General features: G+C 38.1%; 1 protein-coding gene across 19 annotated transcripts in view; it reads right to left on the bottom strand.

Annotated features, from left to right (window-relative positions):
• The window catches only part of NRK (Nik related kinase), a 128,864-nt gene extending 109,125 nt beyond the window's left edge, over positions 1-19,739 (bottom strand). For all 19 annotated transcript variants that reach the window (XM_085008031.1, XM_085008032.1, XM_085008028.1 and 16 more), the window contains exons 1-2: positions 19,380-19,739; positions 12,282-12,347 (exon numbers count right to left, since the gene is read on the bottom strand). In XM_085008031.1, coding sequence (XP_084864157.1) covers positions 12,282-12,347; positions 19,380-19,436 — 123 coding nt within the window. In that variant the 5' untranslated portion in view covers positions 19,437-19,739. The remainder of the gene's footprint in view (positions 1-12,281; positions 12,348-19,379) is intronic.
• Positions 19,740-21,923: the final 2,184 nt, after the last annotated feature.

Here is a 21,923-nt window from a genome sequence, read left to right as displayed (position 1 = left end):
GCTCCCTACAAATATCACCACTTTGTTTTTCAATTCTCTTAAACTACTTTGCACCTTTCCAGTCCCATCTGTTAGTTCTGTCCTGAGTATAGCTGAAGGGATGATATAGCTATCTCTTAATACAATATGCTGCTCAAGTATGGAAAGGTATAAATCAAGCATAGATGTATGATGTCCCTGACTGATGGAAGCTTCCTAAGACATGGGGAGCAGAAATGTAACCTAACAAATGAAACCAAGGTGAGTTTGTGTAAGTATGTGTATATGTGTGTATGTGTATGTGTGTGTGTATCTCAGTGTAGTGCCTGTAAAATATATATCTATATCTATATATCAGTGTAGCGCCTGCAAAATCCATATTACTAAAACTTTTATAGTTTAACATTTTGGGGCATTTAATTTTTTGAAACTCACTAAAACTTAAGGTAGTTTAAAAACCCATTACAGCAACTGGCAAGCGTGGGTAGAAAGCTGAGAAAAGCAAGACATTTGTAGGCTCTTATTTATGTGTTTTTCTTTCTAATGGCTGCCAATCTTCCAAGTCAGGAAATATTTGCACATGTTCTAGACATCTTCCTGAAGGTATGAGGCTCTCTTGAACCATCCTTACACTTGGCTGTGCCAACAACACTACAGCAAACTACAGTACCCCAAGAAAAAATATACTCTTTCAAGCTTCCTAAATGACTCATTCAGCTGAAAGTAATAAAAAGAGTAAGGCTAATATTTCCATCCTTTGGAAATATTTATCTCTACACAGTGCCACCTTTTTTTTTTAATAGTCAGAGTAGAAAGTTACTTAGGTGGTATAATTTTGAAAGGCCAACCTGTCTCCAGCATTGGCTTAATGGGGTGTCATTAGTCAATCCTTTCCATCAAGGCACATCTGCAGAGAGCCCTTACTAAAATATCATTTGGAAGGGGGTCATTTTTGCACACATCTTTTTAGCCCCACAAGAACTTGTGTCAAGCCCCCACATATATAAGATATTCTGCTAGTCCCAAAGAGATTACAAAGGCGATTCAGATAGATTTTCTTGGCACACCTAATTTTTTTCATAATACCTACTCGTAGAATGACAACAGTGATAATAAAAGGAAAAAATGAATTTAGGCAATACAAAACATATTAAGACATTTACATCAAATTTTTTTGCTTGGCATATATCCCTGATGCTCTTTGTGCCTTGACAAAGTGCTCTGGAAGTACAACCAAAATGAAAAAGTCCTGGTCTATGCCCCTTAAGAAATTTGTGAACTCGTGTTAAAGACTGATGAATCGTTCAGCATCCTCTCCAAGGCTTATAGCTGGTTTTCCACTGTCATTGTAACACATTATTTTGTGACAAGGTGGGAGGAACTTGGTTGCCTGCAAAATTCTTGTAGAGGTTAACCACAATGAAAGCCTCAAGTTCTAAGTTCTTTTGAAACCTGCATCTCCATCTGAAGGGATTGTATAAGAAGAATTTTATTTAAGCAGCACACCTAGAAGACACTGCCTTATCTTGATGAGAAAACTTCCTCTATCTACCTGTTCGACTCTCTTCCTCTACCAGCCTCTAACCTTCCAAGCTATGGCCACTTAGCCCCTACACATAATTTATTCCAGCCGAGACTGTAGGAGAGGTTGTGTTCTTATGAAGGGAACAATTATATTATATATAATTTTACTCATATTCCTAGAGGTGCATTGGAAAATAAACAAATTATTTTTTAATTTGTTAATTTAAAAAGTCCCCACCAATCAGAAACCAACCATCCACAAAGGAGATCCTTAGGTTCTGTTTCATCTGTGAGAGGTGCTGATTTTCAATGATGATTTGTTGCTTCCCTCTTCCCTTGAGTTCCCAGTAAGAGCAGTAACTGAGGCAAAATACCACTGGCTTACCTCACCAGAAGAGAGTAGAGCTTTAGTCAGCACTTCTTTGCCTTCCTAGGGCTTCTAGGGGTTTGAGTAGGGATTTGGTCATGAGCTTTCCAGACATCAGCTTCAAGTATTCTATAAAGCCCACATGCCTGTCCCCATCCACTTTTAGAATTCTGCTAAGTTTCCAGGGACTAGTGTGTGCCTTAGTGCCCATCGTGAAGGAAACAAATATGCTGGAGGGACATATAAATAATCCTTATCACTGACCTCCCCTCACCAGTTTCCTGTAAACTTTTATATTTGAGCAGATATATCTTTTAACTGGCTGATCCAGTTTAGTACTTTTTGACTCTGGTTTGTACCTGTTGAGCTGAATATAATATAGCAGAATTAAGAACAAAGACCTGGTGGCCAGGCGAATTTTGGTATGACTCCTGACTTTGCAACTCACTACCTTTGTTCAGTAACTCAAATTTTAGATCCTTAATTTCTTCATTTATGAGATGAGGGAGATGACGACAGTGGTATCCACCTCAAAACACTTATCAGATACAAATGATGCAATATAAATTAAGCACTAGGCACAATGTAAGCACTCAGTGAATATTAGCAATTTTTAGGACATGGAGCTCACTATCTCTAAAGTGACTTAACATTTCATCCTCCATCTTTTTTTCCCTCCCACACTCTATATACCATTTTTTTTTTTCTTTTTAGGGCTGCATCCTTTGCACATGGATGTACCCAGGCTAGGAGTCGAATCAGAGCTGTAGCCGCTGGCCACAGCCATAGCAATGCCAGATCTGAGCTGCATCTGCAACCTTCACCACAGCTCATGGCAATGCCTGATCATTTAACCCAGTGGGCGAGGCCAGGGATCGAACCCACATCCTCATGGATACCAGTCAGGTTCGTTACCACTAAGCCATGATGGGAACTCCTATATAACGAAAGTTTTAGTTTAATTTTTTCTCAGAGTTAAGGAGTCCTTCACCGAGAACTCTCAGACGTCTCCTTTTTGATTTGATGGTGTTTTGCTTTGTTTTGTTTTGTTTCTCTTCAGAGTTAATGATTTATACAAAATGTTACAGGTAAGTGCTTAGAATATAATCAATCTTCTTTTCCCTCAGGGGACCTTGAATAACCCAACCTCCTTTTCCTAGTCATAAGTGGACTCACTCTGCCTATAAATGACCTACCTAAAAGGAGCTTTATGGTTTTTCCAACACAAATTACAAATAAACTACCTCCATATTATTATTTCTTCAATTAAAAAGACACAATTTATGCTTCATTGTTCCTCTCTTTCTCCATGCTCTGGTAGAGGAGGAATACAAATTCCTGAGTGTAGGTGAGCAGAGAAAAATAAGAGTACAGGTTAAAGAACTGCTGACATATTCTGATATTCTTTGATATTTTAGCATCATTTTACTCATAGGCATCTTTATAAGAGCCTGTCTTTAATGTAGCCCCAACAATATAAAACATGTAAGAGCTTCCATTTTTGGTTTGGCACCTCCAGACAGCTACAGTGGCATATTAATTTCCAAATGCAATCTTGGCATCACCCACAAAACTACCTTAGACATGAATAATAAATACACAAATATGGGAGAATGTTGAAAAGTCCTAAAACCAAATTAGGGCTCATTCTTATTTTCAAGAGTTAGAATTGCCTAGATGCTATTTTCCAAAGTGTCTGTTTCATGAAATGTAGAGAGGACTTAAGTAACTAGTTTTTAGTGTTCTACTATTAGAAGATCAAGGAAAGTAAGAACTTTTGATACTTCAACCACCTTCACTGAATCACTGAATTTGCTGAGAATCTGACTGCAATCATATATATATAATACTATATAGAATATAGAATATATATTATAATTACATATAAGTATATAGTATGTATCATGTGTATACATACAAATATATATGTTTATATGTATATACCTATGTATTTATATTCATATACAGTATATATAAATATATATGCGCATGTATATGCAAGATAAAAATTACTTGATTTTCAACATATTAGACAAAGAGTACATTAGTTTTTTACTCTAAAAACTATCACTCTTTAAAATGGGCTTATCCACATAAATTTTCCTAGGACTGATATATTAAAAACATCTTTAAGTGTATAAGCTAAGTATCAATTATCCAATTATGTAGGTCAATTTTAAAGTAACTACATTATTTCCCCCTACACACAGAGATTTATATTTTATTAAAAAAAATTACAATTGGGATGCTTTTATCTCACTGACCAAAGCCACCATGCTATGGTTTATTAGTCTTGGCTTTTGTTTAGAAATATATATTTGCCTCTAATCATTTAAATTTATCTTTTCTGCTCCTAGAACCCATTTATAGAATTAACTGGATCAAATATCTGAAGACATGAGACCATTATATTTGCATGACCTCAACATACCAAATTTTCCCCATATATATATGTGAACTTATTAAACAGATTAGAGTAGTTGTGAAAAAATTTAATTGTGGCCCTTTGAGAACAAAAATTCTACATATGACTTTTATTTTCACCTTTAATTTCTATCATGCTATTGCTTCTTCCTCCCTCAAAATTTATCAGGAGGCAGAAGTCAATTTTGGTACAACACAAAAAGAAAAAGACAAACCTACAACTCAGAACCTGGGTTATAGTCCACAGTTGGAGAAATGACATGGCCAAGATAGAAATATTCCATTTTCTCCAAGGTTTCTAGGCCTCATCACTCTCTGCTAATTTGGTCCCCCGAGTCTCACTTTATTTAGTGTACGTTGCTTCTTTCACCTCCATTGCAAATATTCAACCTCAGCCCTCTGATTGAGGAAAAAAATTTTTCTCTAGAGTGTGAGTTAGAAGGTCCTGTAGACTTTCCACATCTAGGGGAAAAAAGAACATCCCTATTTCCTCTCTCCTTCTACCCAATCTCCCCCTAGCTCTCCCTTTCTTTTCATTCCCTCCTCAATGTAGAAGTACAGTCATAGGGAAAATAACCTCCTTCCTTCTGTCTACTAAAACTAAATCAATAAAAATGACCACTCCCCCCAATGGTTTCTGATCATTCTAACTAGCACCTAGTACCTAATACAGTTTTTGGGACACAGTGAGCATTCAAGAAATATTTATTTTATTGCATTATGGAAAATTAAATATTCAAAGTAATGTTTCTATTTAAGGGATAAATTTATATTTCCTAAGCTAAAGCAGTCTGAGGGTTACTTAAGAAAGTACAATCGCTACATATGAGGCATAAAATCACAAGGAAGCAATGTCACAGGAAGAAGGTGGAACCAAGAGATGGCTCTGGACTTATGGTACTGCACCAGGAAGACACAACAACCAAGTAAGCCTGTGGCCTCAACTTAGCTTCAACTTCAGCTCCTGCTTCTAAGGCTTGCAATGTATAATGAAATGCACAGTGTTATGCACTTTATGGGCACTCAAGCAATATTTGTTGGCTGACTTAATTGAGCTATATTTGCAAAATGGCAAGGATGTGAGGAAACTTTCCTACCTAAAAGGAAAGCATTCACAGTGCTAGACATTTGGTAGGCAAATAAACAGTATAATTTCAGCCCTAAAAGGAAAAATACTCAAGCCCCTATCCAATAGGCCTAGTGGCCAGGCAACCCAAATGTCAGCACCATGTTTCTGAAACTTAATTTAAAATATCATAAATTCTATGTCATCAACTTTGAGGACATTTCTTTCCTGTCTTTCTGTTTCCACTCCCTGTCCCAATTTAAAATCCAGAAAACATAACTAGTAAACCTAAATCTCACCTGTCTGGTGAAATTTCCAAGTAAAAGCAATGTGTCCAGCAGTGATTTAAAAAACCATCAAACTTAACAGTGATGCACTGGAACAGTGTTTTAAAAAGAAATTTCCATATTCAACAATGCACTTCCAGAGTGTAAGCAACTCGGGAATTTGTGCTTGTAATGCCACACCCTCTATATCTGACTTAATCTGCTGAGTACCAAGGGGCAGCTGACTGCTCTAATATCTCTCAAGGATGGATGCTTACTTATGCCCAACGTATGTTTTTAAGTTTTAGAACAATAAGATATTTGGTCCAGTCACTTCCTTCCACCGGCATTAACTGAGTTGCAACTAGTCATTAGGCACATGGAACAATTAAGCTCTAGACCCAACTGTTTCACCCCATTCCAGGTGAGTTTTTCCTTTGCTTGAAATAGGTCCATTGAAACTTTTCCTGCTCTTTTTCCTGCCCTCACCATCTGCAAATGACAATGTGGAAATAGGTGATTCAGGTTAGAAATATAGCAAGACTTCATGAAGTTCAAGGCAAACTGGTTCATTCTGGTGACTCACTTCACTGTCTTGCCCCACTAGTATTCCATGTAACAAAAAGGTGTTAGATAAGAGTAACATGGCAATTACTGAGCTAAATATTAGGTCTTGCTACCAGGTAGTAAAGTAGAGACAAGAATGGAAAAACATGATGAAAATCATTTTTATTTGGTTAAATTAAGAACTACTTCAATGAATAGCCAATAATCAACTTCTATTTTCCAAAGTGGTGAAAGCACTATGAGATAGTTATTGTTATGCTAACGACATTACAAATAAGAACAATTTACATTTTATTGGGTTCCAGGCGCTGTGCTTAGTATATTATTAAAGAGTCAGAAGAAATGCTGGAGATGTCTAGTCAAATACATTATCTAGTCAAATACATTTACTTTATATTCGAGGAAATAGGCCCAGAAAAGTCAATTTATAAGTTTAATGTCAGATAATAGGAGAGTCAGGTTTCCACCCACTGAGCCATCCTAAAGGGTTTTGGGCTCTTTCTTAATATTTCATTAAAATAACTGTGGTCTCCTGTGTACATTTCTCTTTGGGAAATTGTTTAATTTTTTAATAGTAACATGAAAAAAAACAAGTTTCAACTTAATTTCTTTTTGCTAATATGGTCTCATCGGGGCAAATTCTATATATTCTTCCAATTCAAATGACAATTCTTAAGCTATGAGACTAGCAGCTAAAGGTTAAGAGAAAACTGTTAAAAAAAGGTTAAAAAGGTTAAAAAGGGTAAAAAGGGTAAAAACTGTTAAAAAGGTTAAAAACTGTTAAAAAGGTTAAGAGAAAACTCTACTAGAGGAAAAAAAGGAAGAACAGTACTTTCTCCTAAAAAGAGAGAGAAAAATAAAACCCACAAGTTTAAGTGAGGTTTGTACTGGCAGGAGGTAGGAGAGGGTAGAAAGATGGGCATCTAATTAGAAGGAAAAGGAGGAAAGGAAAAGGGTTACAATGTGGAGTGTGCGACTCAGACTTCATTTCAACGAGCACAGACCTCAGCAGACAGCTGGAAACCTGCCAGAGAACGAGGCCTTGGAAACAAGCTGGAAGACATTGGAGAGACTTTAACCAAAACAAACACCAGCAGGGGATGTGGTTGGCAGTGCTGAAAAAGCAAAGGACTCTATGAGTCACTCCGACATTAATTTTGAATGGTATCATGCTTCCATTTTGTTGTTCACAGTATTTGGGTTGTGTGTGTGTGTATATATATGTATATATATGCACACATGTACACATATATGTATATGTGCATGTATATATATATACATGCATATATATGTATATACATTTAATATACATACATATGCACACACATATGTTCTTTACCTAAATAATACATTATAATCATTATAAATATAGAATTTAAAAACATAGACTAGAAAAGTATATCCAGTATCTCCCTATTCTAGCCTTTTAATTCAACATTTTTCATGTGCAAGTTTTAACATAGCTTCAATCAGTATATTGTAAAATATGAAATACATAATATGCAATATATATATATGCATTTTGTTAAATATGCATATTATATATGCAATATATATAAAAACATGCAATATTTAACATCTTAAACATAGTTCTATGCTGCTAGATATCTTCATAAACATTGCTTTTCAGAACAATGATATATTGACTGAGTTAAGATAACTCATCTTATATTTTACTATTTAGGATTTTGCTGAATTTGTCTTTTATATGTAATAGGAACATTAATAATCATATCAGTAACTATCTTTTAAAGATAGCTATCAGGTACCAAGTACTTTATATGCATTGTTTCTAAATTTTATAAAATCTTGCAAGGTAGGTATTATTAACTCTATTTTATAAATAAGAAAATTTATACTCAGAAGTTAAGCGACTTGCTCAAGGTCTTAGCTAATTAATGGCCTAGTACGCACTGAATTAGGTCTGTCTGGTTCCAAAGCAGGCTTACTTTTTACCACAATATGCTACCTTTCTGCTAAAATGAATATCTTTATTTTTTTCTACATTTTTGATGTTTATCACAAATTTCCAGAAGTGTAATTATTGGTGTAAAGGCTATGAATTTTTTTTTTTTTTTTTTTTTTGCTTTTTAGGGCCACACCTGTGGCATATGGAAGTTCCTGGGCTAGGGGTCAAATCGGAGCTACAGCTGCCAGCCTACACCACAGCCACAACAATGCAGGATCCAAAGCACTGTCTGTGACCTACACCACAGCTCAAGGTAACGCCGGATCCTTAACCCATTGTGTGAGACCAGGGATCGTACCCACATCCTCATGAAGCCTAGTCGGGTTCATTAACCACCAAGCCATGAAGGGAATTCCCAGGTATGAACATTTTTAAAGCATTTACTACATACTCAAGATTGTTTTTCATGAAGGAGGTATTGCTACAAAATGCCACCATCCCAAAACTTTTTACAGAAGGAAATAAATCTGAGGTAGAAAAGAAAGTCTGTCTAATGTAAACAAAGCACCTGTAATTATCCACCTTCTGTAACACAGAGGTTTCTACTTTGAAGATCTGTCCTCTATCTTTGGATGTGAATAGGTACATATAAAATTCTTAGGAATTATAAACATGTAAAGGATGTAGCTTATAGTAGATGCTTCATGAAGATTCAATTAAAAGAAATTGACATGAGCTTCTGGCTCCTGATGAGGGTGTGCCACTTCCACCACTACCAATAATAAAAAGCTGCATTATCTATGAAATCATAAATATTCTTGAACCCAGAGAGAGGTCTCAAGGCAACCCACCAGCCTGAAGTCTGAAAAAATATAAGTACCTACCTGCAGGGAGAGCTTAGACATGAGCACTGGCTCACCTTGGCTACAGAGGGAAGACAAGATCACCATAGAAGCTAGTATAAAGAATTCAGTTGAATTTTTAATGAACTGCTAAAGGCTAAATATGGGCTAGCCAAAGAGTACAATACTCTCAGGAAACATTGGTACAAGAGGAATTTATACACAGTCACAGGCTTTCCCCCATGGATTTATGTTACCGACCTGGCGGAGAGAAAAAGTCCTTATAGCAAAATGAGAGAGCATGAAACCATATCCAATTTCTTCCCCCACTATAGAATAAAAGCCCTAAGCTTTAGTGAAAGGTCATCAAACCCTGTTTTCCTCAGAATACAGATGAAGACCTAAAATACTGGGGAAAATGTAAAAAGAAAACTAATTCCTCTACTTCTGGGGGAGGGGCAGGAATTAATCCTGGGCCCAGACCATTTAGAAGTGTCCTATCACTCATAGAGGGGCAGGAGAAGTAAGAAAGTCCTACTCTCATGACCTAGAGGCACAGGATCTTGCCTAAGCCTGGGTAGAACCAGGAAAACAGAGAACTCCCTGCCCTACCCCACCAAGCTGACAAGCACTTAGTAAGAAGCAATAGCAATGTACCACTAGGGGAGGCACAAGAGCATGGAGTAAGAAATCTTTGGAGCACAGAAGCACAAAGAAGAGCTAAAGCTCATATCCAAGAAGCTCAGAGAACCTCGAGGATGGTAAATACCGCACCAGACAAATATAAAAACAAAATCCCTAGACGTTTCATATTTAAACTTTTGAAAAAAGAAGTTAAAGAGAAAAAAACTTAAAGGCAGCCAGAAGAAAAACACAAAGGAACAAAGGTAAGAACGACGACCAACTTCAGAAACTATGCAACAGAGTGTTATTCTTAAAGTGCTGAAAGAAAAAAACCTGTAACTGTCAACCCGCAATTCTATATCCAGTGTAAATATGCTTCAAAAATGAAGGATAAATGAAGACTTTTCACGCAAAGGTAGAGATTTCATCACCAGAAGCCCTGCACTATAAGAAATGTCAGAGCAAGTTCTTTGGGCTTAAGGAATATCATACTCAGAAAGAAACTCAGATTTACTTGAAGAAATGAAGATTCCAAAAATATCTCAAGTGAGTATAAATATAAATTTTCTTTTTAATTGCTCTAAAAGTTAATTAACTAAATAAAAAGTAGTAGCAGTATTGAGTAGAGGGAACAAAGTAGCAGTAGTGTAGGTTTACATCACACATAAAAACAAAATATATAACAACCATAACCATATACACAAGTTGGGACACCACATAGTGAAGTGGTAGAATATTACTTGAAGGTATACTGTGTAATTTAAGATGAATATTGAAAAATCTTGATTGTGGTGGTAGTTATGTGACTGGACATGTTTGTCCAAAGTCATAAAATTGTACACTTAAAAGGATGAATTTTACCAAATGTAATCAATACCTCAATAAGTCCTAGTTTTTTTTTAAAAAAAGAGAATTATCATGCACAACTCACCTTCTTACCCTCTTCTTTTTATAGCATCACAATTCTGATGACTGCTGATAAGAAACCACCTCTATGTTATCTAACCTTACCTTTGCTTTTTGCCTTACATAACTGAGGTTTTTATTCCTAATATCTGATGGTGGAGAGAGCTCTATATCTTAAAATCAAAGCAAGTACACACACACACACACACACACACACACATCTTAGGAATTAAAATGTGTGTATATCCATGGAGACCGTAAATGTGCATAGAGAAACTTCTATGTATAAAGTGTAGGTATCTATGCATAAGGTGGCAAAATTTGCTTAGATCACATAAATGTTAACTAATCATTCAGTCTTGAATGCAATTAAGATAACATAAATAGTATATGTGTGTCTGTATCACATCACTGTCCATAGCTTATTGTTTCTGTTAACAGGTAAGGTCAAAATGGTTTGAGATAATTTTATCATGATTATTGGTATTCTCTCTGTTCCTTATACACAACAAGTTTTTCTGCCTTTAACAATCTTCCACAATGCTATTTCTACTACTCAACTTCTATGCACTAGGCACCTTTGTGCAAATTTTAAACATCTCCCCCACCCCACCTGGGTATATGAATTTTAAAAAGAAACTCTGTGGGCAGATGCAGCCCTAAGGGTACAAGGCTTGGCAGGCAGAGGGCAACTTTGAAATAGAAGCCTCTTCCCCTGGACCCATTCCAGGACACTTATACATGACCCATATGTAGAGGACCTGTGGTAAGTTTACAGTAAGGATCAGCCTAGGGACAATGAACTGGATTTTGAGGGAAATGCCTGGGGAAGAGGAACCCTGCATTTGTATAGAACATTATACAAGACTGAGAAAATGTCTATTTACCATATTAGATAGTGGGGGAAGGCACCTGATCAGGATGATAGGGCCACTAAAGCAACCCCCATTTCCAATCTGGCACTTAACACTGCCCCTGCTCTATCTAGAATGCATCAACATCATCTTCCATAACCATACTTTTCCATAGTTATCTCATACTTGTCCTCCTGGTATCAGTTTACCAGTGATTCCTCCAGGGAGGCTGACCTTTCAATCTAAATCAAGCCTCCTTGTTCTTTGCTTTTATATCACTAGGAATTTTTCTACAGAAAATATATTACAATTGCAATCATACAATTATTCATGGGCTTATCTGTATATGTGCCACCCCAACCCCCTCACTCTCCACACACATACACACATATTTAATCACTCACACATTGGGCAGGGAGTGTCTATTTTGTTCACCACTTTATCTCCAAAGAGTATCACAGTGCCTGAGATATACTTTATGCTTAATAAAAAATCATTAAACAAATGCAGATATTTTCTTGTTAAATTATTTGGGAAATGCTATCACATACATGTGCACATTCATGTACATAGTATGATATAGAGTGCTATGGAAATTTTTTGTAACATTCAGTTTAAAAGCTGAATGTGAGTAATTAGAATGGTATGGACATAATAATATAAAATGAGTGATATTTCTATTCGGGTACATCTTAAATGCATTAGTTCTCTTTTCCTTTAGTGACTGGTATTAATTTCTGCTAATAGTATTTAGATCTCGTGTTTCACTATAGCTTTCCAATCCATTCCTTTTGTAATAATTCTCACAGCTGTTACTGAGCTATCTTAACTTGATTGTTCTCTCAAAGTGAAGTGTGTTTTGGTGTTACTAGATTTACAGTGTAGGGTTTTGATTTATAATCACTGCTGTTATTAGAACACTAAGAATGAATACATAACGCAACTCCACTTACCAAATAGATTCTGCCATAAGTACCAAGGCCAATGGTTTTATCCAGTGAGAATATTCCGGTTGGATCCTGGAAAAATGTAAAATAAAAATAGTCTATTTTCTTGGAAAAGCAGCCAAGCATTAAACTATCTAGAATGGTATTTTCAATCTGCCTTGTTCCCTTAGAATTTCCATGGGAAGAACCTAGTGTCATTTACCAAAGAACAGACTTGTCACAATCTCCCTGGATGGAGTATAGTCATTTATAGAAAAGAAGCAATGATGTGAACATTAAGTAGTTGTACAATTAATCTTAAAACTGTGAAATGTAAAATTATATCTAATTGAGACATATTCGTAATTAGAAAGGCTATCATAATAGAAATGATTTCATTTATCTGCAATTGAAATATTCTGATATCCATCTTTTGAATGCTAACCAGACAGGCAGAAAGTTTACCATACAGCAATGGTAATACTGAGTAGATATGTAATGTTGAGTGGATATTTGATACAAAGTTTAGATTGTTTGTATAAAAGTAATTCTTAAAGAATATTGCTACTAAATGTGAATAAAAAAACGAGATTGTGGCATTGTTTTTTTTAAAAAAACTAGACAGGGTTGTTTTTGTTTGTTTTTAAGTTAATCTTTACATTGGCCGATTGTTTTTATGGCACAAAATCACTGGTGATATTTTCTGTGTCTTAAGCCTAAATGTGGCATTACAGGAGACAGAATATAACATGTTTATTGACAGATTCCTAAGGTTTCCATATTCATCCTTAAACATTGTTTCCTTACCTTAAAATATGGACATTCATTGCTTGTTCATCACAAAATGTGGTTCCTTGAATTTTATCACCATTTAAACTTTTACTGTAGCAGCTTATTTTGCTATTTTAGCAAAACATATAGAAAGTATGAGTATATGCCAATTTACACACAAAGTATTAGAAGCACTTGCAAATTCTTGGAAATTGACATGCCTTATAGAAAGCACATTTTATACACATAAACTTGGTTTAACCTTGTTTGAGAATTTTTTTTATCACTGTGATTAAATGTGGGCTAAACAGAAAATCTATTGAGTAAATGAGATGTATATGACTGAAATTATAGACTCCTTTAAACTGGTGTGATATTTGTGTAATCTAGCAAAACTGTCATAGGAAAAAGACACAGCTCTGGGATTACTTCAGTCAACAAGTATTCAACTGGACAGAGTTAGGAGACTGAAGTTTTAGCCCCAGTTCTGCCATTAATTAACTATATAACTTTATGTAAGTTATTTACTCCCCCTGGGACTCAGTTTTCACATATATAAAATAAAGGTGCAGTGTTAGGTGATTTCCTTGCTCTAAAATTCTTTAGGAAAAAGTCAGATTCCTACATTCTAAAATCCAGATGTATCCAATGCATTGATATGACAGTTGTTAGTAGCCTACTTTCTTAAAATTATCATTAAAATCAATGTCACAATATGCACAGTATCATTATAAGAAAATAGTTCAGGGACCATACTCCCAACCAAATTACAGAAGCTTTTTTAAAAATGATAATTTTGAGCATTCAAGAAAAGTAAAATTAGATTGTTATAGTGGACTCGATAATAAGCATATTATTATTGTTATAACTCCTTGAAAATTTTATGGGAAAAAGTCAACAAAGAAGTTCCTAAGTTTCAGCTTGAAGACTATGAATTTTGAATATTTCTTTAAAGCAGATCTTTCAGGAATTTATATTAGACATTATGACTTCTGGAGAAACAGCCTCTGATCATCTGTCAAAAGAAATATGTTAGCTGGTTTCTATTAGTAAACCATTCTTTGTTACAGTTAAGGCTGTATTTTAATTAAAAAATGATACCATATATCAAAAAATTACGTATTATCTGAACAAACTTAATTTCTTAATCTGTGAGCACAGTGTTTAATTTCTTTAATCCTTTTTCTAGTGCTAAATAACATATGTATCATACTCATATTTGAACTCAGGCATCTACTTACTCAAAAAAGACACCAAGAAAATGAACGGGACAATAAAATGCCTATGGAATTCTTGGAGGCCATATTCATGTTGTTTAGAAAATTTTCCCTGCTCACACATTACCAAAACATCTTAATTATCCTTATATACACATTTAATAAAAGAAGGTTTTAAAACCTTTTTCTCTGTTGTTAAAGGCAGCTCAATTTATTATTCATCTACTCTAAGAGTATTTTCTTCATTAGTCTTACGCAATTTTTTTTGGTTCCCATATCCACACTAATATCTTTTAAGACTAAATGATTGTCATACTGGGCAAAAAGAGGAGGGGAACTATGCTAATTACTATGGTAATATTACTCAATTTCATATATCAGATTTTCCACTGAATTACAGTCAGAGAAAGTTTATTCTGAGCTCCCAAGGAAGGAAGCACTGAGAAGTCAACATTTTTTTTTTATCACTGTGAAATTAAAAGTTCTCATCAGATGAGTCTCTATGATTACTTGTTTCTCTCCTCTGCCCTATTCCTTGGAGCTAAGAAAACAAGAGGAAAGATCTTTATATTTATGACTGTTGTATCAATTTAGAGAATATTGTAGTTCAGAATGCTTCAATGTTCCATTTGGTTTTTTTTTTAAATAAGTTAACAAGGAATCTTAATTTGTGGAAAGTTTCTCTCAAAAGATATTACTAAAATTCTAAGTTTTCAAATATTTTTGAACCACAAATGTTGGGCAAATAGTCTATACTTTGTTATATTTTTCTATGTATCTAAATTAACTCCTGCAATTTAAAAGTCCTAGTCTGGTTGTCCCATGAAATCCAGAATTTGGGGGAGTCGTTTCTGTCTTCTGAAGTCAATAAGGCGGCAAAAATGAACACCTTGATAGGTCATTTTATTAAGGGCGGGGGTAGGGGTAACAGGAAGAAAAATAACCACTAGAAGGCAGTGTCTGCTGGTCATGAAAGAGATTCGATAGCAGAGAACCAAAGACAGCAGAAATTAAGAACAAAGGGGAACCAATATATGGTCAACATAGGTAGCAATAAATTTCAGATTTAGGGCAGTAAAAGAGTAGTCAGACAGCTAAAGGAAGGAAAGAGATTGCACAGTGCTTATAAGGAATAGTAGCAGGGGCTATTGTTCTTTTGTTTAAAATATTAGAAATAGTGATTTTACAAAAAGACTTTAAGGAGAAAGAACCTGAAAGGGGCAGAAACACAAAAAGTGCCAGAGTAAGTTTCAGAGATATTTGGAAGAATGGGCTTCACAATTCAGTGGAAAATTTAGAGAGGAAAATCTCTTCCTCTAGACTAGTGTTTCTCAAACTGTGGACTGTACAGACTCCCCCTACATGAGACTCATGTGGGAAATCTTGTTTAAAATACAGCTTCCTTGTTCCAGCCATGGAATTATGAAATCAGAATTTCTGTGGATGGGTCCCAAGATCCAAGATGATCCTTGTGCACTGTTTTGGTGCACTAGCATAAAACTTCCTGCCCTATAAATTAGGGAGAGAAAAGACTGAGAAAACAGACTGAAGTACAATATCATGTTGAGGTGATGCTCTAGAATACCTAATGGAGGAAATGCTGAATACTTCAATTCTCTTGACCAGAAGATATAATTGATTCAAAGTAAGGGGCTAAGGGACTTAAAGTGGAAGGTTCTCATGACTGAGTGTGGAAAGCAATCTTGTTCCAGGTGGTGGAAGACTGGGAGAGCTGGCAGTTATATTTAAATATAAACCTAATGTAATTCAAATATAGTTTTTTGGATCATGTGCTATTTCAGATCACCTCTGCCGCTACTGTCCTCCAGGCCTGTCTAATCCTGACCCCAATATAGATTAGGACTACACATGGCAGTGTCAAATACCAAGGCCACAGCAATCAGGAATGTCATTACCATACTGGGCACAGAAGGCAAAGGGGACAATCATAGTGAAAGACATGCCAGATTTGGAGATGAAATAGTTTCCAGTCCCAAGGATTGAGTGACATATGTATACTAGGGGAAAAAAAACTATATGTGTGTGTGTATGTTATATATATATATATATATATATATATATAATATTATTTATATATATGTTATATATATGTTATATATATATATATAAATCTCCCCACGTATTGCTGCTGGCAGGCAATGTGAAACACACACACACATGTATATAAAACATAAGAATTTTGCAACTCTTTTTTTAGAAAGGAAGCACAAACCACACATCTCTGTACTTTCTTTTCTGTTTTGTCACCTACAGGAAATATTTATTCAATAGTAAGTCAGGAAAAATGGAAAAATGAGAATAACCCAATAATGAACAAAGAAAATGTCAGTCTCTGGTTATTACGTTTGTTCACTCTTTTATTTTACATCTTTAACTTCAGGAAATCATGCAAAAAATTTTTACAATTCCCTCTCCCACTCCTGCTTCCCCAAGCTTTCAATTTTGCTTACTTCCTTAGGTTTTAAAAATATCTAACAACAAAAATTCCAAATACACTTCTACCACTTTCTTTAAATTGCAATTTGCACAGCCAGCCTGACCTCTCTCAAGGGTCCATGTCTTGTGGTCATTTAGCTGGCCAGCCCTAGAAAGGACATAATATACCAATCTTAAACTAGACCTGTATTTAATTGTATTTAATTATTCTATACTCTGCAAGATTCATTTTTCCTCAATGTGAAACTCCAAAAATCTGAATTCTCCCTCATTATCTGGCTGTTGTCAAATTACTATACTCCATGTTGACAGATGTCAGCTTTCTGACATTCATATATATCCTATTGAGGATAATTATCACAAGGGATCTCACCATATGCAACTTTCTTTGCTTGCTTTATCATCTCTCCTTTACATCATAATGCAGACTTCCAAAGAGCTAACTTAGAAGTCTCTTGGCCTCTTCATTTACTCTTTTATCTTCAGCGGCTTAGAAAATAAGTCAAATGTAAAGAAATCCAGAATCACTAAAGATACCTCAGTGACCAAAGCAATGGTGAACTTTTCAAGCATCTATGTAAAAAAAAAAAAAAAAAATTCTAAAGGACACGCTCTTCTGCTAGATTTCTTGGGGTTTAGATCGGGATGTTTGGGGAGAGGGGAGAAATATGCATAATCTGCTCACATGGTGAACATCTCCAGATATAAAATGGCTCCTATATAGTAGAAATTTAGAAATTGTTAGAAATTGAGGACTTTCTGAGACTTTCACGAAGTCTGTAAAATGAGGCCAAAGAGCAATGCCAATATGTTGTGTCTTCTTACTCCTGTATTAAAAACTAACCTCATCTTTCTACCCTCCACATCCCACCAACACCCAGAAAACTAATATTTCACTGAACTGCAATGTAAAGATTGCAGACTTTCCCCTTATCTCCTTGGCTCTCACCAAGTTCTTATATCCCAGGGCCATGACCGGGTCAGTAAGTCTGGGCCATTTCCCCCCATTTTTTGTGGCAATCAAAACTTTTCTCCTTTTTCTCCTTGTGTTTGGAATTCCTTGATTCCTTGCTCTATCATTTCTAGGAGGTATTTCCCATTTTCCCTTTAGTTAATTTTAAAAAGAATTTATTTCAGTTTGCCTATGTGTGGTTTCCATATTTGCCCTAGTGTCCTTCCCCCCCCCCTTTCCCCCATCATACACAGAGAATTTTGGAGGAGTGTAACATTTCATTCATTGGTTTTACACTTTTACTTGGGAACAAATCTAGTCAGAATATGAAAGGGTTGTTCAGAAAGGAAACCACCAATCGAGGCCTCCATATTCCAGAAATCTCATGTATACACTGCATGAACGCATAGTGGAAAAATATTCAGCTTTTAAAAATTCTCTTTATTTTATGAAGCTTCATCAGTAGCCACAATGCTAATATCTGTAATTCAACATGTTTATATTGAGACTCCTTTTTTTAAAGGCTGATAACAATTTGCTAAAATATTATCATGTGCACCACCTCCCCTTTCACATCGTTTTAGTGTAAAATTATACAGGTGAGGCTTGGGGAATGCCCCATTTTTGAAAGGGACAGCCCTCTGCTATCATCAACAAGACAACATTTAAATGTAAATATGCATAAAAATAAGGCACTGCGACTTTGAATAGTTCTATAACCTCAAGGTTAATATTTAGCTTTTTCCAAAGCAAGCAGGCCACTGCTCTGAACTACAGTTGCGTGGCGATCACTCCAGCATGGTGCACGCTTATTCCCTTTCAGAGTGTACAGGGGCCCTTCGCATTTAAGAGAGGATGCGAGTGAAATGCCAATCTAAAAAAGGGAACTTGAAAAATGGATTTGGGTGGGATCCAATATCTGCCAGAAACCAGATGCCAATGAAATAAACGGCGCCGCTAAAATAATAAGTCTACTAATAACGGTGGCAATAATAGCTCACCAATCAATTACAACTCTGGAGGAAAGCTGGGTATTCGGGAAAAGGAGAATCCGCAAATGAAAACCACCAGCAAAAGCTAAATCTCGTTAGCGAGTGAGCGCAATACTTAAAAAAAAAATCGAGTATGTGCAGAATTCACTTCTTCCCCAAGCGGCGTCGAGTTCTTTCACTCCCGAAATACTAAGTTGGGACTAGTGCCCTGGCAGAATAAGGTTTTCCAAAGTAACGATTAGAAAGTGAGAGTCCAATTTTCTGGCCCGCAATCACCTAAAAGGAAAGGTCACACTGAGAGTGGGCATCTCTTCTGGCAAAAGAAGAAGAAAACGACAGGGTGGCGGGGTGACAGAAAGGAGTGCTGTTAGGAAGCCATGCGTCGTCGCGCTCTTTGGCCTCTTCTTGAGTTGGGTAGGACAAGTACCAGAGCGCTACTAGACCAAACGGGCTACATTTAGAAAATGTCCCGCTGTGTTTGGCCCGCACCACCCAACGGCCACCTCTCCCCACCACACCTCAGGCCTTGGCCCTTTGCCTTTCCTTGACTTTGGAGCGACCTGGGTGCCCAGGGGGCGCCTTTACTGTAAGCCCGCTCCAGGGGGTTCCCTCCCCGCACTCGCGGTCTCAATCGAAGTTCTGGCCTAGCTAGCCTTGCGGATGTCTGTCCCCGTCCTCGATGCTCAGAACCCGCAGGAGAGATAACTGCGGGGGGCGACGGGCTTCTTCTACTCACCGGCAAGTGGCCCAGATCCGTGACCTCCTTGTCCCTCCAACCCCCAGGTCCCGCCATGGCTTCGAGCCGAACGGGAGCGGGCGACTGAGCTAGGCACGCTCCGGGGATTCTGAGGTGGAAGTGGACAGAAGTCGAAGGAGAAGAGGGGAGGGGAAGGGGCCAGGGAAAGAAAGGGGGGAACCAGGGTCTGCGGCGTGGGAGACAGAGAAGGGGACAGTAGAGGGGAAAGAGCGAGGGGTGGAGGGAACGCAGAGTTTGAGAGGCGGGAAAGTGAACTTGGCTAAGACAGGAGAAGTCTGAGCGTCGGTCCCGGAGACCAAGGAGCGAGACGGGTGCTCCGCGGGCGAGAGCTCAGCGTCTGCCCCGGCAGGGTGCGCCTCTTTCAGGGTGGGGAGGGGGGCGGTGCAAGGGGGGGGGGCCGGGAGCAGCTCGAAGGGGATTGGTGCAGCGTCACTTCGCCAGGTGGGCAGCCGCGCGGCGGGTAGGCGGGCGTGGGGGGCCGCTGGCCGAAGGAGGTGCTGAAGGACTATAACGGTTTGCGAGCCGGCCCCCGGCGGCCTCCCCCCACCCTCCCGCCGCCCCCGCCCCCGCCCCCGCTGGCGAGCGTTCCACAGGAAACTTTTTCGAGGCAGCTGCCAGCCCCGGAAAACCGGTCCCGCTCTGCGCCGCTCCCAGTCTGGGCCCCACAGCCCTGCCACAGTCCAAACAGCCCGCGCCCTCATCTCTCCGCGAAACCCTTGTGACTTTTCTAGTCAGCTATTTTTCTCTTTTATCCTCCCCTAATGTTATTTTCCCATTTATTGCAGAGATCCGTCCAGTTAGATAAGGAAACGACTCGGCCCTGGGTTAGGGATCAGAGCTAGGCGAGCCCCTGTGCGGGCGGGGCGGGGAGAGAACACCAAGTGCGCCGCAGGGCTACCACAGCTTGGCCTTCGAAGCCACTGGCCGAGGGCAGCGCAGCGTGGACGGCATCGCTGTGAAGTCCCCTCGAGGCAGGCCACGTCTCTTCTGGCTGCGTTCTAGTTGGTACCAGACCCGGGCCGCTTAGTCGGAACCGCACCTGTTCACAGGTGCTGGGATTTATGAGAGACAGTCTCTGAAGTCCTGCTTGTTACCCGGGGTCTCGAGTTTGCAGTTCGCCGCGTTCGCAAAGCGCAGAGAATGTTCCTGCGTCTTTCCCAGTCTCCAGCTCTCAGGCCGGGTTTCATTCATTCTTCTATTCGTTGCACAGCGTTTCCTGGCGCCCAGGCTGTTCGCCTCCGTTTCCCCACCAAGCGCAGGAGGTCCGATACACGGTTTAAAGAATCTGACAAAGGTGATTTAACCTTGAGAAGTAAGGCACCTTTTAAAAGAGTTTATGGAAAAGGGAGTCGGTGTGTAAAACTAACCACATTCTAAGCTCTTGCACTGCAAAGAACACTTGAGAAAACGTCCCAAATCTGCTTATTTTTCCCGAGCTGATCTACTGCGTTCGCGCACCCGCACTCAGGGGTCGGAATGCGAGGTGGGTTCGTTTCCTGTTTCTTTCTTTTTCAAGTAAAACATTTCTACCTCCTCTAGGAAGACCTACAGGAATAATTCTTCCCATAGACCTGGGGTTCACCATTTCTGACCCACACTTCTAACTTTTGTAATTATTATCTTTATATACTGGTGGATTTTGTTTATTTCGTGTCTGTTTCAACTTCCGAGTTTGACCTCTTTACATTCCTTCACCTCCGAGCTTCAGCGAGTTCTGTAATAGCCCACAGTCTGACGGAGGAACCCGGTCTAGCTAAATAAAGAAAATCCTCTGTGAACGGGTGAGGGGAAAAGCAACTACTGCGTCCCCCCCAAAAGGGACTCTGGTGTTCTGGATCGAATTTTCGTGTTAATTCAAATATGATGTAAACCAAGCAAATTATATTTTCCAAGAATTCAAATCTTCACAATTCCACCGCACAAAATCTTGCCCTTTTAAAAACAATTTAAGATTTTCTGGATGATCAGTAACACTCTTCTAGATCTTGCTAAATATTCACCTGAAAATAACATTTCATAAGTAGAGCTAGGCAGGTGAGCTAGTTAATGGAAAGTTACACTTTTTAATGCATATCTAGGTCTTAGAAATTGAGTCAAGAAATACAACATTTAAAGGAAATCTTAAGAGAATCTGAAGAGAATCTTTGCTAAAGGGAAGAAGTGTTAAGCTTTTTTTTTTTTTTTTTTTTTTTTTTTAAAAAACAATGCGGTTTGCTGACTGCAGAGTGTAGGGAAATGCCCCGTGGCCCCCGATGGCAGAGACTGTTTTAGCCTGTCTAAGGGGACAAGTCCAGACCAGGCAAAAGAATCCAGTCTAGATCACTGGGCTCTCTAGTTGCAGGGCTCCGTGGGAGGCTAGCGGCTTCATGGCTCCATAGGGATTAGCCACATCTCCGGGTGGGACCCAGGTCTTGGGGGGAGGGGAAACTAGGTGTTTGACCAGAACTTGACAGAGAACCTACACATTTTAAAAGTTATTAACGTTTTCAAGGAAAAAGGAGTCATGGAAAAGCATGGAAACGT

This window comes from Sus scrofa, chromosome X (assembly GCF_054392235.1).
Source record: "Sus scrofa isolate SSC_HxYL_T2T_F1_AM1 chromosome X, Sscrofa_HxYL_maternal_Yorkshire_Landrace_v2.0, whole genome shotgun sequence".
Taxonomy (NCBI): Eukaryota; Metazoa; Chordata; class Mammalia; order Artiodactyla; family Suidae; genus Sus; species Sus scrofa.
Note: the sequence above shows the minus strand (reverse complement) of the source record. Positions and strands in the feature narration are given on the sequence as shown.